The 16,325-nt window shown below is 38.9% G+C and overlaps 1 protein-coding gene across 4 annotated transcripts in view; it reads right to left on the minus strand.

The window, feature by feature from the left end:
* Positions 1-16,325, minus strand: part of TBC1D22B (TBC1 domain family member 22B) — a 50,494-nt gene that overhangs the window by 18,085 nt on the left and 16,084 nt on the right. For 2 of the 4 annotated variants that reach the window (XM_060773170.2, XM_067467982.1), the window contains 6 exons: positions 15,012-15,313; positions 12,746-12,925; positions 11,397-11,467; positions 10,580-10,708; positions 9,747-9,812; positions 5,004-5,118 (listed from right to left, as the gene is read on the minus strand). In XM_060773170.2, coding sequence (XP_060629153.1) covers positions 5,004-5,118; positions 9,747-9,812; positions 10,580-10,708; positions 11,397-11,467; positions 12,746-12,925; positions 15,012-15,313 — 863 coding nt within the window. The remainder of the gene's footprint in view (positions 1-5,003; positions 5,119-9,746; positions 9,813-10,579; positions 10,709-11,396; positions 11,468-12,745; positions 12,926-15,011; positions 15,314-16,325) is intronic. The other 2 variants (XM_067467981.1, XM_067467983.1) reach the window with 2 other exon arrangements.

Here is a 16,325-nt window from a genome sequence, read left to right on the forward strand (position 1 = left end):
AGCACTTCCCTATGGAAATAACAAAGCAGTTCCCTCTTTTGCAGAGCCAAAGTTAGCAAATTTCCTACACTGCTCTCTTTGTTTGATATCTCAAGGAAGATGGCACACTTGCACATTTCTCGACCTTTTCTAGTTCTCCTATATTCTTTGGAGGACAGGAAATCGGATACACATCTAGTGAGATCAGTGAGGAACATCACAACAATGCAGCTGCCAGGACAAGAAATAATCCTATGATAACATAAAGACTAACAAATTAATTATCACGTGAGCTTTTATGAGAGTTCACACTGTAGAAAATGTATTGACGTTTAAGGTCCCCACAGGATTCTTTGATGTTTTTACTACAACAGCCAAACATGGCTATCATTTTGGAGACTTAAATGGTGTAATGTTTGATGGTCCAAATTCAAGAAGACACTAGTAGAAGTGCCAGGATTTTCAATCTTCCTCCCAAACACATTCCATCTTGCAGTCTTAGGCTCTAAGTCTGCTCTGGAGAGTCCCACAATCTTCCACAGCAGGTTCTGCGGAGAGGTGACCAGGGCCGGGGGGGGGGGGGGGGGGGGGGCTTGGATCCTTCCAACTTGTAAGGATTGTTTCCATTGGTGTAATGCTAATATTGGACATTATTCAATATCTAGAAATGTTTTCATAAAAATACTTTACTTGTCAGTCCTTGTTGTTGTTATGCAGTAGAGTTTTAGAATCACAGAGTTGGAAGAGATCTCATGGGCCATCCAACCCAACCCCCCTGCCTTCTTTCTTTCATTCTTTGTGTATTTCTTCTAAAGAGCAACAGACTTTTTGGTGAAGTTTCTTGATCGATCTCAAAAATATGCTGAGGATGTTGGCTGGGAATGCAACTCACTCTCCTACCAGTGTGGGGGATTAATGAGTGGCAGTGATGTAATCGGCAAAGGTTAATTCATCACTGCAAAAAGATGCTAAGAGAGATGCCTTTTCCAACATTAGCAGACACAGGTGGCGGCAGAAATACACAAGCATGGTTTTATTTGGAGATAACTGCTTAAGAACTCCCACCTCCAAACAAAATAGTCATTTTCCAGACAAAATGCTTCCCTCGGGAGCCTCTGGTGTCTTCCTGACTCAGCTATCTGAACGACATATTGTGCCATTAGAGAATGGGTATGTATAGAAATGGCTTAAACCACAGATAAAATGCAGCTATTAAAGGAAGGTCGTAATCAGGGAGAAGGGGAAAAATATGTTGCTACTCTGAACTCTCTGAACTCCATGATCTGGTGCTTAATGTCAGGGGAGGAATTTAAGACATTTGTATCCACAGTATGAATGAAGACATAGCACACTAATCTGGTGAAAGTTAGATATTCCTTGTTTGAATGAGTGAAGAGTGAGATTTGTTGCTATGCAGGCAATGCCAAATATTTCTGGATGAGCCTGAAAGGGCTAAAACATCTTTTTTTCAGCCTGATTTTGATAAAGAAGGGTGTTGGTTACTCACATAGATATTCTCCTCTACTAGAAGACAGAAGCTGCATGCTAATTGTTCTGGAGTTTTTTATAGGTTTTGAAAAAAATTAATTACAGGATGTTTCCATATAAATTTTCTGGGTTGGGGACTGGAAGACAACATGTTCCAGTGGGTTGACCCCTCACTGATTCCAGGAACTACTGGAGGACTACTGCTAGGCCCTGTGGCATTTATGCTAGGGAATTCAATCTTTTGTCCAATATTTTTCAACATATTCCCAAAGGCACTAAATTAGGTAATTTAACATTTCTTCTTTAGTCACAGTGGTAAAAGTGTTAAATCAGTGCCCGAGATCATTAATGGACTGAATGAGGATCATTAAATACAACCCATTAAAGCTGAAAAATAAGTGACGGTGGTTTATCTGTTTAAATAGATGGTGCTCAATCTAGGCAGAATGGTATCCCTCATAAAATATCAGACTTATGGTCTGATAGTGCACATTCATCCAGTTTTGTGACTGGACTTTCAAATTGCATTGAGTGCTTCTACAAGCTATGGCCGATATTTCAGTAATAGTCTTTTATTCTACAGAGACACAGTATGATCACTTACTGGTTACCTTTAGGTTAGATTACTAGGTTAGATGTTGGGCCTGCTTCTTAAAGTCTATCTGAAACAGACTTATTCAAAATACTGCTACTAAGCTGCTGATTGGTCCATTCTGAGTTTTTTTCACCAAGAGCCAATCCCACTGGCTCCAATTTAGTTCAGAGCACAAACAGCAAGTGCTTGTCCTCAGAATCTTACCTGGTTCCCAAACGTTTGTGCAATGAAGGAATCTCCAAAGCTCCTCCTCCAAGACCCCCCAAATGTGAAATGATGGAAACAAGCCTTTGGAGAAGGGCATGAGTTTGATTCCCCCCAACCACCCAACCTCCCTTTGTGAAATGCACATTGCAGTGCCCATTCTGCTGTCCTTTAAGCACCTAACAAAGAGCTTTAAAAAAGAATATGGAAATCAACTCTCTGCAGCAATCTTCTAGCAGAAGGATGAATAAATGGCTAGTGACCCAGAAGAATAGTAAAATTGGGGAATGTAGCCAATGGTGGTGAGCGCTGCAATGCTGCAATGCATGCACTCCTCCCCTTCAGTGCCATCCTTCCCTTTAACTGCTCCCCTCCCCACATATTTATGTATGTATGTGTAGAGGGAAAACACAACTTTTGACATGGATTTTCATCAAGGATTCAAAGGCATACAGAATATGAAGCAGACCACTCATGACCTTCAGAATACTATTTACTACAATTCCCAGGAAACCAAGCCAGCACAGCACAGTCAAAGTGAGGAATTTCTAGGAGTTGTAGTCCATGTGGAGAGCTACACCCTTGCCACACTGATTTAGACTGGCATAATCACAAAAAACATCATCATGGAAATCTGATTAAGTTTGAATGTTCTATTTCCAGGATTAGAAGATACATGGGCACTAATTCTGTGTACAGGCACTGGAAATGTAGTTTCCTAAACTGAAATTAGCTCCCTTGTCCTTATGAACCAACTACTAATATTTCATGTTCTATTCCATCTTCCTCTCAATTTACAATAAGAATGGAGTACTAAAACTAGTGGGTTTTGAAGAATAGTGTCATCTCATTGTCTGACATCGTTTTACCATTTCAACGGAATGTGTACTTGATCAAGTTTCATTCATGCTCAGACATTTACAGAACACAAACAAAATACATAATTTATTCTGGGAAATTGGATTTTCAAGTTATGGGATGCTAATCTTCAATGTGCAATAAAATGAATTGATGACCCCAACCAAGACAGGTCAAGGAGCAACCACATAAGCAAAATAACTGCAAGCGACATGCAAGGGTCAACATGATAATGACAAGGGCATTGGTAAAGTTTGACTTTGTTGATCCAATATTTTTACAGTTATACAAACCATTCTGTAATTCTTATCCAAAGCTTTTAAATCAGGCAATGATATGCAGAGACAGATTGTAGAATTATTAACTTTATTTTCAAAGGCACACTTGTCTGAGCCCTTTCAGAAGGGCTCCCTCCCTCCTTATGAATATGCTATATGCTTAAAATATATTCTCAGATACTACCTATTTCTTCTATTAATGCTTAAAATGACATATAAAATATACACTTGTTTAAGAGCTGACTAGTACTAGTCTTTCATTTTCTGATCCAGAAAGGGAAACTTGAATACCCTCCCAAGGGATATTAGACTCTCCTTCCCTCTCCAAGTCTTCTGTATACAACTGAAGACATGGCTTTTTAGACAAGCCTTTGTCAATGTCTAGAAATTTGAGGACCTGGATATTTTTAACATGCACTTTATGAGACTGATATTGATTGCAGTTTGTTTTGTATTCTGCAGCTATTGCTGCATTTTAATGATCCTAATTAGAGGGTTTTGTGATGTTTATGTTGGAGTTTTTTGCTTTGTGTTGTTGTCTTTGCACTTTTTGCATATTGCGTGTTTGTACCTTTGAGCACTTTGTAAGCCGTCCCAAGTCCCTCCGGGAGAGGATGGTGGGGTATAAATAAAGTTTTGTTGTTGTTGTTGTTGTTGTTGTTGTTGTTGTTGTTATTAAATCTGAGTGTGAAAGTGGAATTTCTTTCACATAGGATTTCAAAGATATTATAAGTTTACTGGCAGCTCCCACTTCAAAATCTTTAAAAACCACTGCTTGAATGAAAAATAAAAATCTATTTCCAAGTCAAAGGGATCTACTATACAGGACTGCTGAAAGGACAAAGTGTGCTATAATAAATAATATCAGGATATAAACAGAATAAATAATCTTAGCTATGATGCCATTCTATTATTTTTCTAAAACCTACAAGGAACAAGCATGTCTCCCTTGACTATGATTTGCATAACGCATCAGGATTACAAGATTCTAGTATTTTGGGCACAAAGTTTAATTTTGACACGATGCCACCTATTTTTCTTTATGGCAAAAAGAGAGAACTTGTCACCCTTTTGACACTGTTACATTTAATTTCCCATCAACCCCAAAGAACATAACTGATGTTCAGGGATTATGAAAATTGTACTCGAGCATCTGGAAAATTACAGATTCCCCACTGTTGTTTTATAGAATGTGGGATTAAACTGAATTTGAAATCCCAACAAGAGCAGTATAACTGAATCACTTGAATTTACCTACATGTCACTTTAGCCAGGTTCACAATGATTCAAGGGGAACATTCTGATTGCAACTACAAAGAGGACATAGGTCCTAGTCACAAGTTGACTGTTTTGCCCAATGGCTATCATTGCTAGATATGTTTTTTTTAAATAAAAAAAAATATTTCCAATGTTCACCGCTCTGAGTCGCCTCCAGGCTGATATGAGCGGGGTAGAAATAATGCAAATAAATAAATGTTAAGCAGGTAATGACAGAAGTCAATCCAAAACATCAGTGATAACATGCAGTCCTAACTTTATAGAGATCAGAATTCTTGATAGCAGAGGTTAAGAGCATAGTGTAGCTGACAAGCATTGCTTACCCACATATTCTGAGAGGAACACGACAAAGAATGGTGTGACCAGGTCATTAATCCCCTGCACGTAGCCGCTAGCTGGGTGTCGGATGGCCCAGATAAACAGGATGCGTTCAAAGATCTAGAGAGGAAGAAGGAAAGCCAGGTGCTTGAGTTAGCCATGCCCAGGGAAAGAGAGAGAGAAATGTCTGACAAGTGCAAGGGCAGAAAAGTCAGTGGTAAGAGTTAGAAATGCTCACAGGATAAGGACACAGCCAGGTCTGGGGTTCTTAGTGGCATGGACAGCTCAGCATGAAGCAAAGATGGTCCCTAAGACTTGATTCAACATAAAATGCTAGGTATAACCACTGGAAAGGCAAAAATATCCTCCAATGTATTAGTGATGCCACTGCACAAGAAATCCTTTTTCATCTGTTGCTCTGCCTGTTCAGATACAGACAGGGAAACGCATGGCAAGGAGAAAGGGAAATAAGATGTAACTACAGGATCATCTAACTTGTCAGTATACCCACACAGTAGCAGATGATTGACTAGGAAGTGTTTTACTCTCCTGTTCCACGATTGGTATTAACTACTAGAAAGGAAAAAACTCAATGGAAGCTTGGTCTCCTTTCTGAATTTTCAATGTTTATTTCACAAAGAAGAAAGTTCTACTGCTCTTAAAATGAAGGAAAAAGTGTATAGGCAGATTTCACACAACTGCCAAGTAGTAAACTGGATAGCTAATTTTAGTAATACAGCCAATCAACACAAAAGACATTAGGACAACTGAACAGTCTTTAAATAATTGTATTGTTGAAGGCTTTCATGGCCAGAATCACCGGGTTGTTGTAAGCTTCGCCTGCATCTATGGCAGGCATCCTCAGAGGTTGGGATGACCTCACAACCTCTGAGGATGCCTGCCATAGATACAGGTGAAATGTCAGGAGAGAATTCATTTGAAACATGAACATTCAGCCCAAAAAACTTACAACAATCCTTTAAATAGTTGTATGATCAGGAAGAAACTGTCAGACTGAATTTTTAATGGTTGTAGGTAACCTGTGTTTCGGATTGTGTTGCCTTTGATGTGCTTCAGCAACATAACCACTATATTGCTGGCTTGGCACAGTGTCACAGAGTTTCATTCCCATATACTTTTTAAATCTCTCCTCAAGATCTCTTTCTTGCCCAGGTCTTACAAGGATCAAGAATGAACTGACCAGGAATGAATCTTGTAAATTAGTGATTTTGCAAGATATTCTGTTCCAGGTGGAAGGGTCTTCAAAGTATTTGTTCCACTTTGATGAAAAAAAATGTAGCAATTTTAGTCAGGTTCTCAACTAAAACAACTTTCATCTTCAAGCACTTGGGCAGATTAGCATGCTAACATATTTTACGATGACAAGTTTAAGTATGCTGGTAGTAAGTACACAGCAGAAGGGCTCTCTCCCAATAAAAATAGCAAACTATATTTCAAACAGAGCTCTTTCAAAATGCATCTAGATAAGTGTTTTATAAGGAGGAACTATAGCTTAGAATCAAAGCTATAGGGGCCTCACATTCAATGCCTGACACATCCAATTAGAAAGATCAGGAAGCAGGTATTGGGAATGAGCTCTGCTTGGTACCCTGGAGATCTATACTTCCAATGTTCCTGCTTCAAACACAATGCTCTCCCCTAGCATATAGGACTGTCATATCAAGTCACTTTCAAGTTTCCATACTTTATAGATAGTAACTATTAACATACTGAAACCTTATCAAAGCCACTTTCATTGTGTCATGATGTTTCTTATATATCCTAGTTCACACATTCAAAATCTACTCAATGTGAAATTATGGTTTTTTAAAAATCAAAACTGCACACTAAGAAAATAATACATGAGCCACTGGTCCATACTGCTGTTTGGTGGCAATGCATGGGATCATGGCAGGGGGAAAGATTGCTACGGCAACCACACAGGTAGCAAATCAGCCTTGCTTGATGGATCTGTCCCCCAAATGATGATGGTGATGATTACAGAATTACTTTTAGGGATTAGATCTGTTCAGATGTTCTGACCACAGCTGCAATAGCTAGAGAAATGTTTCTGGATTATGAAAATTGATATTCTGAAGGATCCAAGTTATATTTCAATTTTCATACAAAATTCTACATACAAATACATAAAAGAGCCCTGTCTTCAGTACACCGATGAGCTGTTTGCTGGATGTCTTTACATTTGTACTCTTCCAAACTAGCATTAACACACAGGAAAAGTGTTATATCTGAGCAAAGCTTGGAAATATTACTTGTTTTGGAAGGCAGCACACAGAAATCCTGGCCAGTATGGCCAGTGGCCACACTTCCTGGGGAATTGTAAGAGTTCTAGTCTACGGTCTGGCACAGTCCTAGTTCATGTTCTACATTTGAAATCTTCTTATCTAAAAAAAGAAATATACACAAAGTATAAATATATATTACTGGTCCCAGAAAACCAGATAGAATATTAAAAATCTGGGGTCATCAACACTAATATGAATATAAATTACGTGACAAACTTGCTAGCATTGGGGGTTTTTTTTATACTTTGCAGATTGCTCGGCAATGAAGGTCAATACCATCACAATAGATATCCCTCATTCATCATACTCTGAACATGACAGTTTGTTGTACAGAATAATTAACACAAATGTTTCAACTTTTAGACAAAACAGTGTTTTTCCCCAGAATCTAAGAGCCACTGTCTGCTTCAGTGGCAATAACGTATCTCAGAATAGTAATGGGCCAATTAATTTCAAGACCAACACCACAGGACTTTGTTATGTATTTATTCATGGGACTCACTGTGTGCTTCTGTGCTCCAGAAACCTGAAGATCTGAATCAAACTTTCATGGTTGCAAGGCCTGCGGTTTTAGACAGTCCTTGCATTAGTTGTCATAAATGTCAACATCCAGTCAACTACTGGCATTCAGATACAGCAAACTCAAATGCACAATAATTCTGGAATGGATTAAGCTTACTCAGACTTGACTGAAATGGCATGATCTGTGGGCATCAGAAAATACTGACTACAATTAAGCTGGTCAGACAACTCTGAGATACACTGCAGAAGTTAACTTTCAGTTATGGTCAACTTCAGTTCTGTCTGGTATATCTGGAAGCTCAATCCCATTTTGACCCTGTCAGTGAGATGATCTGTCTTAAACAAGTTACATTACAGTGGTGAAATGTTATCCCCATTTCTCCTTCAAAGAGATTCTGCAAGGACATCTTCTTAGCATTTGTAAAAAGAAAAAAAAAAGAAAAAAATTCTAAGCCACTCAAGGAATCCTTGGGGAGTGTAAAGACTATATATATATATATATATATATATATATATAGGCAGTCCCCAAGTTATAAACACAATAGGTTCTGTAGATTTGTTCTTAAGTTCAATTTGTATGTTAAATTTGTATGTTGAATTTAGGAGCAGGTACTTTTAAAAAGTACAATTGTTTTGCAGTTTGTGCCCCTTTTCAGAAGATTTCACCTCACTTTTGGATTTTGAAAAATTTGACTTGTTGTTTCTGGTGTGAGAGAATTGGCCATCTGCAAGGATATTGTCCAGGGGATGCCCGGATGTTTTGATGTTTTACCATCCTTGTAGGTGGCTTCTCTCATGTCCCTGCGTGGGGAGCTGGAGCTGACAGAGTGAGCTCATCCGTGTTCTCCCCGGATTCGAACCTGCAACCTGTCGGTCTTCAGTCCTGCCGGCACTAGGGTTTAACCCACTGTGCCATTGGTGGCTCTGTTCCAATGAAAATAAGGAATGGTGAAAAAGCTTCAGTTGAGATATATTTTCCCCATTAACTTTTTCAGGAATGAATTTCCCTTCTTAGCGGTAGATTTCTCTCCCTGTAGTCTCACCCCTGTTTTTAACTATGAGAGGTTTGTAACCTGGTGACTACCTGTAACTCTGAAGTAAAATGTCAGCACACTCTGAGCTCAAAAGAATGTTTAAGGTAGTAGTATCCATTGCTCTTCATTTTACCTGCTCATTTTTTTATTTCTATTTCAGTTTTTTTACATTTATTTTAATGTGAGTATAAGTTAAGAAGAATATGGTTTCTTATTCAATGTAGACGGTCATTAGTGTGAATGCATTGCAGAAAATACCCCACCCCACCATTCAGCTCTGCCTTTTGTCTTCTCTTCAACATCTAGCAAAAGATGATATGCAATGAGCTATCAATGTGTCATGAGTGTTTCTGTCTCCACATGCAATAGTCAATGAAATTGGGGGAACAAGGAAACATAACTTGTTATTGTATCACACATTTTGCATAATAAGATATGGAACAAAAAAGTAACCTATGACTATTTTCTCCCTGATTAAATGCATGCATGTTCTAACATCTAGTTTTGGCCTTTCAAGATAATGTGAATCTTGTAGGAAACAGCAGCATTTCTTGTACCAGTGAAGGATTAAAAAACAAAGCATACAAACTATGCCTGCTCCTCCAAAATAAACCTCTTTGTACATATCTCATCTGAGTTTCTGCACTCAACATTTATTACTGGGTGGAAAGCAGATAATGTTGTCATCTGCATTCAAACCATAAGAGATTTCCCAGTCTAGCAGAACAGTTCTTGGGATACAGCAGAAAACAGCTGACCAGGGAAGAATATTACTGCTATGGATTCTTGCCAAGCTTTCCTTGGCCACCAATATAGCCTAGAATATTAAACTGCAAAAAAAAAAAAAAAAAAAAAAGGCTACAAAGAAAAGCAAACCTCTTCTCACCTCTTGAACTAATGGCTGCTGGAACAGAGGGATGAGGGGATTCGTCCGTGGAATGTCTATATGGATCTGAAAAAATATATATTTATATTTCAAATAATGAAAATTAAGGGCTGCTAATATCATCTGCTCACAATTTCAACATAAAGAGGATGTTTTACCATAGTCTGTGTGACAGCAGCACTATGACTGAAAGTGTGTATGTGCCTTCAAGTTGCATGTTCACTTACGGCAATCCAACAAATTTCATTGGATTTTCATGAACAAGGAAGACTTTTGCCATTTCCTTTTTCGGGGGGGGGGGGGCGGAGTTACCATGGCCGGCTGAACAGACGTCTTTCCTCCAGCTCTTGTGAGCAATATTGTCTTGTAGAACAATTACCCTTCCAACAAGAAGCATTTACTTGTTCAAATATACATAAAGAGTATTTCAATATGAAAGCCAACATAAACATAACAGTCTATTAATCATTATTCTTCCAATACAACTTGGGCTTATGGTAACTGGAACAAGAGAGAGGCCTGAGAAAACAACTTTAGGACAACCAAGGATGTGACTTATTTTTAGAATACTTCACTCCTATGGTAAGTTGACTTGGTCAGGTCAAGTGTCATATCTGCTCATTTCAGGCAGCTAATACAAATCAACTTTTCTGTCATGCTATTATCAAGACTGTGCAAAATGGACCTGACATGATAGGAGGCAGACATATGAACAGAACTACAGAAGGTCTCTAGTAGTGCAAATATCTAAGGCATCATGTCATGAATCCTTAAAATAACCCAGGTTGCTATATAACATAAACTTCATGCACCAGGAAATAAATTTTATGTACCTGTCGGTATGTATCTTGATGATGCTCCTCATTTCTAGAGTCATAATACTGCTCAATGAAACCAAAATATTCTTCTCGCTTGCGCTGCAAGGTCAGTTTCCTCCGCTCCATACTGGCAGGAAGGTAACCCTATAAGAGAAGAGAAAGGCAAGAATTTTACTCTTCTCTGCTTTGTTCAATGTTATGCAACGCTCCATTTCCTCTCTATTTACTGCTGCTGCAGTAGTATTTACTGCTGCTGTAAGAGTACTCTTACAGGAGTAAGAGTAAACTAGAGTAGCTGCATTCAACTTCAGAAAAGTTGAAAGCCAGTAAGAATTGTGCAAAATACCCAAGTATTGCAAATTCAGTTTTTCTAACTCAAGTGATTGTGATGGAAAAACTTGCACCTGACAGAATCTACAATTGAAGTACATTCTTAAAGGTATGAGAGTACCTTTGGTTGAATCCGACAAGCCTAGTAATAACATGCTTTTGAAATGATATTCTGGGGCTTTGGTATATGATTATGTTGGACCAACTCTCGTTCACTGCTCCACCCTAGCATTTTTCAAGTATCAATGGCACAATATATGAACAATTTCTATTTTTAAGTTTCTAGTTTTAAAATATAATATACTCCTGGGTTACACTATAGGAGTGACATTTCTCTCTTCCATTAAAGGACTTCAGGTATTAAAAAAATTAAGGATGTCAAATAGAAAGAGAGGCAACCATTACAGTTATTCCTCTTGTTCATATCCATATACACATACACTTTCCATATGTAGGGAGCACACATACAAAGTACTTCAGCTCAGAGAGATACTGCACTTACTGATAAAAGTCGCCATGTCACAGGACGGACTTCTCTGGGAACACCAGGCCAGCTACATTTCCTCAATTCATCTGCAAATAAATAGTGGCAAGTGTCTTCACATACAATATTCTGGTGGGTGAGGAAACTTCTCCAAAATTCTAAGGCCATGAAAAAAAATCTTTGAATGTACAGGTTTTGATGACAAGAGGGGTGCTTTAGTATTTTTGGTTTTTAATTATATTTGCATTGAATTGTTATATAACAAAATAATTTTAATCTATATTAAATTCAGCTGAGAGTACTGTGAACTGATTTCAACAGATGCAGAGCTGTATTGCTTTATCCTTTAAACCATGCATCCTCAATCTGGTGCCTTCCAGATGTGTTAGAAATAGCAAAAGAATCCATGCTGGCTGGAGCTTATGGGGGTTGTAGCTATCATGTCTAGAGGGCAGTGGGTCAGAAAAGTATAATTTAGGTCAAAAGAGGACAACACAGCAACATATGGCTCTCTGTGCCCCCCCCCCCCCCAGCCTGTTTTGTCACTCCTGGCAAAGGCTGGCAGCGTCATCATAGCGGAGTAAAGAAGAAACAGAATTTTATCATTAAAATAAGGTGAACTGCTTTTCTGAAGTTGTAATTCTCCTTTAGAACATGGAATGTCTCCCATTAACTCTTTATTTTAATGTGAAGACAAGTACACAAGAGAAGATTAAGCTGAAAGCATGTTTTCTGTCACTGAATTTCAATAATGAGAGGTAGTAAGGCTGCGTGGAGATTACAGCAATTTCTGACAGATTGTGGAAGGTTGTTGTTGTTGTGGTGTGCCTTGAGGATATCTCCAACATATGGAGACCCTAGGGCAGTGATGATGAACCTTTTAGACAGTGAGTGCCCAAACCTGAGGGATTGGGCACTTGGGGGTGCTGGGGGGGGGGGCAAACAAGCAAGCAGGAGGGTGAGTGGGCCATAGGGTCGCCACCACTGCACTAGGGAGAATCTGTAGCAGTATTTTTAAAAGTTTTGTTCAGAAAGTGTTTTGTTATGGCCTTGTTCTGAAGTTGAGAGTATGTGGCTTGCCCCAGGTCACCCAGTGCCTTTCTATGGCTAAGTATGAATTCCTGAGTCCTAGTCCAATATTCAGACCACTATTCCACACTGGCCCTCAGATTAGCCAAGGCTGCTTATCAATGACTCAGGCAACTGGCTACTGGATATTTGGATACTTTCTTATAGCTCCATTCTGTTTTCAACACACCCGCTTCTAAACAGGAGAAAGATACCAATGGGGAATGTGCCTTTCTCTGGTGGTAGTTCTGAAACAAACAAGGCACCAGAAATTTCTTAGTTTCCCAAAGCAGACTCACCTAGATCTGTGTTGGTGCTGGAAAGAAGCTGCCGGAACTTCTCCAAGCGAGTTTTTTCACGCACTGTCATGGGAGGAGCTCCTGAAGCATTTTGGTCAGAGATGCGAGCAACAAGTGGAATGATGGGTCGGAGTGGTAGTGACTGTTGTTTGTGGAGGGGGTTGCGTGTGCAGACATCTTCTAAAAGAGTTTAAAGGACTCTATCAGACTAAGAGCATACTGGACAACATATTTCTTTGTCTTCTTCATGCATTCAGAATATCAAATTCCAGAAAGTGTCCACATGCATGGCAGAGTAAGTCTCCATACCTGTAAATTCTCTCTCCCTTCTCAATATGATGGCAGAAGGTATATCTGTTGAATTTTTACCCACCTTGTTGATATTTTGAAAGCACAAGTGTAACTTTAAGCCAGGACTATATAAACCAGTAAATTGCTCACTCCTATTTGGCTAACTGCTCTGCCTCACTTCAGGATGGAAAAGAAATGACCTGGAAGTCTTCACTAATGAGTATGCTGCTGAATGCGGGGTGTCACACTTTAGTAATAGCCATTATTCAGAGAGTACCATACACGGCTATAATAACTCTTTTGTTGACTGAGATCACCTGGTCTTTCCATCAACCACAGACATGACCAAGCTATCACTGCTTTCCTTCTCCCTCTCCAATTTTCATGCCCTCTTCCTTCCTTTCAATATACTGAACAGCAAACTCAGTAATCTATTCTGGGCCTCATCACACTAGAGAATGAATCCACTTTAAATCTGGTTGCTGCCTCCTGCAGAATTCTGGGATTTGTAGTTTAGAGGGAGCCTTTAACAGCTTCACTAAACTACAAACCCCAGAATTCTGTAGGAGGCAGAAACCAGATTTTAAGTGGATTTATTCTCTAGTTTGATGAAGTAGTATGGCAAGAAATAAAGAGACAGTTTACAACCCCAAGTGTCTCTATATCTCAGTATTAAGAAACAGAGGGATATACAGACTCTAATGCCATCTGGTGGTCAGCCAATGAGCTCTGATATCATCTTTTGTCCCTTCTAAATTGCAATGTAATCCAGTTCAAAGCAGATAATCTGGATTTTATATGGCAGTGTAGAATGGGCCTTAGATAGGGACGATGATTTGTCAGAGCCTGAAAGTAGAATATGCTTTCACTGTTGCAACAACACTAGCACAAAAAGGACATGTCTGTACTGCCTCAGCTAGTTCCATATCTAATTGAATGATATTTTTAAAAAAACCCTAGCCAAAAACTATTAGAATATACTAAAATGGCTAAGCTAAAAATGGTATTAGAAGAGGAAACTATGAAGAATTTGCTAAAAAATGGAGGCTGATATTTGGAAAGAAAGACAATTGTAGACTGTAAAGTAGCCACAAGGGGAATTTATTAAACAGATACAAGGGTAGGTTTTTAATAGGAATAAGATTTATATTGAGTAGTATCATAAGTCTTAAGTGGTGGGTTCATGGGTATGGGGAAGGAAAGTAAGGGTTGAGATGTTAGAATTGTACAGTTTCTGTTTGCTACCTTACTATTTGTACTTTATTGTTACTTTTTGTTTGCCATTTATATACAATATTAAAAAATACCTGGGAAAAGCCCTTATATTTTCCCCCAAAAATCAAGCTTAACCTCTTCCCCTAATCTATCCATATGGATTTATAACCACAGGACATCACTGAAAGCATGGCTCAATCATGTCAAAAGTCTTGATACAACAACTGGGTCTGAAATTACCACAAAATTATGGACACTGACACACAAGATCACTTGACAACATCATTTCATAGGAACATATCAAGACTTGCCTACTTGGTTGACATGGGCTGCAAAGTCTACTTAAACAGTTTAAATTCTGTGGCAAGAAATGCCAAACACCATCAGCTGAGTAAGAATGCCACTGAATCAGATCAAGGATTCATATAACCCAGCACCCTACCAACAATGTCCTTGAATGAGAAAACATGTACTGGTTTACATAAATTTGTTCTACTTCCACTAAACAAAGAGCAAAACAAGGAGAAATGTGACAATTAAAGTCTTGCCATGAGAATATCTTATCTCCCCCTTTTAAGATCAAACCAAACACTGACTGCATATATTCAAAAGTACTACTGAATCCACAGGAGAAAGAAATCTTTGCTAAATCCCAAGTTTCTATTCTGAAGTTAGCTTCAAATGTGACATATGTACAGAATGGCAGGAGCCAGAGATTTCTAAAAAAGCTATTGGTTGTACAGAGTAGGAGGGTTCTTACCAGGCGTTCTGGATATATGGGCATCACTACTGGACTTGATGACTTTACAGTTCGTTGGAGTTTCACTAAGAGCTGCCTGAGGCCATTCTGGTTTCACACGTAGTCTGCTGTGGTTTTCCAGCACCTGTGCTGCTGTGGCCTTGGCCACCTTAGAGTTCAAAGTCTGGAAAGATGAGAAGTCCTCATCTTCATCATCCCCAATATCCCAGGCATCACTGGTGTCACGAGCAAACTCATGAAAACTGCTAGCCTTCTTATTCTTCATGGGAAGTGCGTTGACCTTGGAACGCTCCTTGATGAAACTAGAAAATAAAGGATAACTCATACTACTGCATTTTTCTGTACAGTCTGCATCTGCACCTAGCCCTCTCCTGCTCATGGGGAAATTTGCTCCCATCTATTTTATTTCCCCAGGGGATAAGTCTCCCTCTTACAAATTCTCCATTTCACTGTACAATCCTTTTTATTCTGGGCAGAGTACAGAGAAGGAATGCTTAATCCTTCCATGCATTCCCCACCAAGTACAAAGTTTGGACTCTGAACTGCAGCATTAGTCTTGACACATGAGAGGCCAAATACTCCTGCCTTTCTTTGGTGAAGAAAGGCTGCCAGTCAGGCCTACTGTGTGACAAGCAAACCAAGGCAGGAGAATGGATTTGAATTCAATTAGCATGTATGGAATCCTAAATAGAAGCAAAAATGTATCTATAGAACAGACACACCACAGGGGTCATTATTTTTCAACTCCCACAAGCTGAATTTAATTTATCCAAATTAAGTGAATCAAAATCCTTGGGCCAAAGATTTCAGGAAGGATTTTTCCCCAAAAGAAATTCAAAAAGTATATGAACAACAGGACAGAAAAGAATACAATTAACAGGAATGGAACATCACATCAAAAAGCTCTGCACAAGTTCAGCAAGAAGTAGAAAATGGCAATACTGACTGTTAGTTGCACTGAGCTTCACTATTGAAGAGGACAAACATATGGGTTCCAGAGATACATGTTCTGATTTGCAAAACAGTCCTAAAATTATGGAGAAGTGAATTCTAATGAAGTTGACAAGCAGTATTAAATCAGTAAAACCATGAGCATGTGCTCAAGAGTGATGAAGGAATTCAAATGTAAACCAGATCATTAAGACTACCGCTAAAATGAGAAACAATATACAGTGTTCCCTCACCTATCGCGGTGGTTCCGTTCCAGGAACCCCCACACTAAATGAAAAACCATGATGTAGGAATGCTATACTGTATATGTATAGTATAGCTCCGCCCTCTTTTCTCTCTCCCTTCTCTCTCGCTCTTCCTCTC

Source organism: Anolis sagrei, chromosome 4 (genome assembly GCF_037176765.1).
Source record: "Anolis sagrei isolate rAnoSag1 chromosome 4, rAnoSag1.mat, whole genome shotgun sequence".
NCBI classification, from domain to species: Eukaryota; Metazoa; Chordata; class Lepidosauria; order Squamata; family Dactyloidae; genus Anolis; species Anolis sagrei.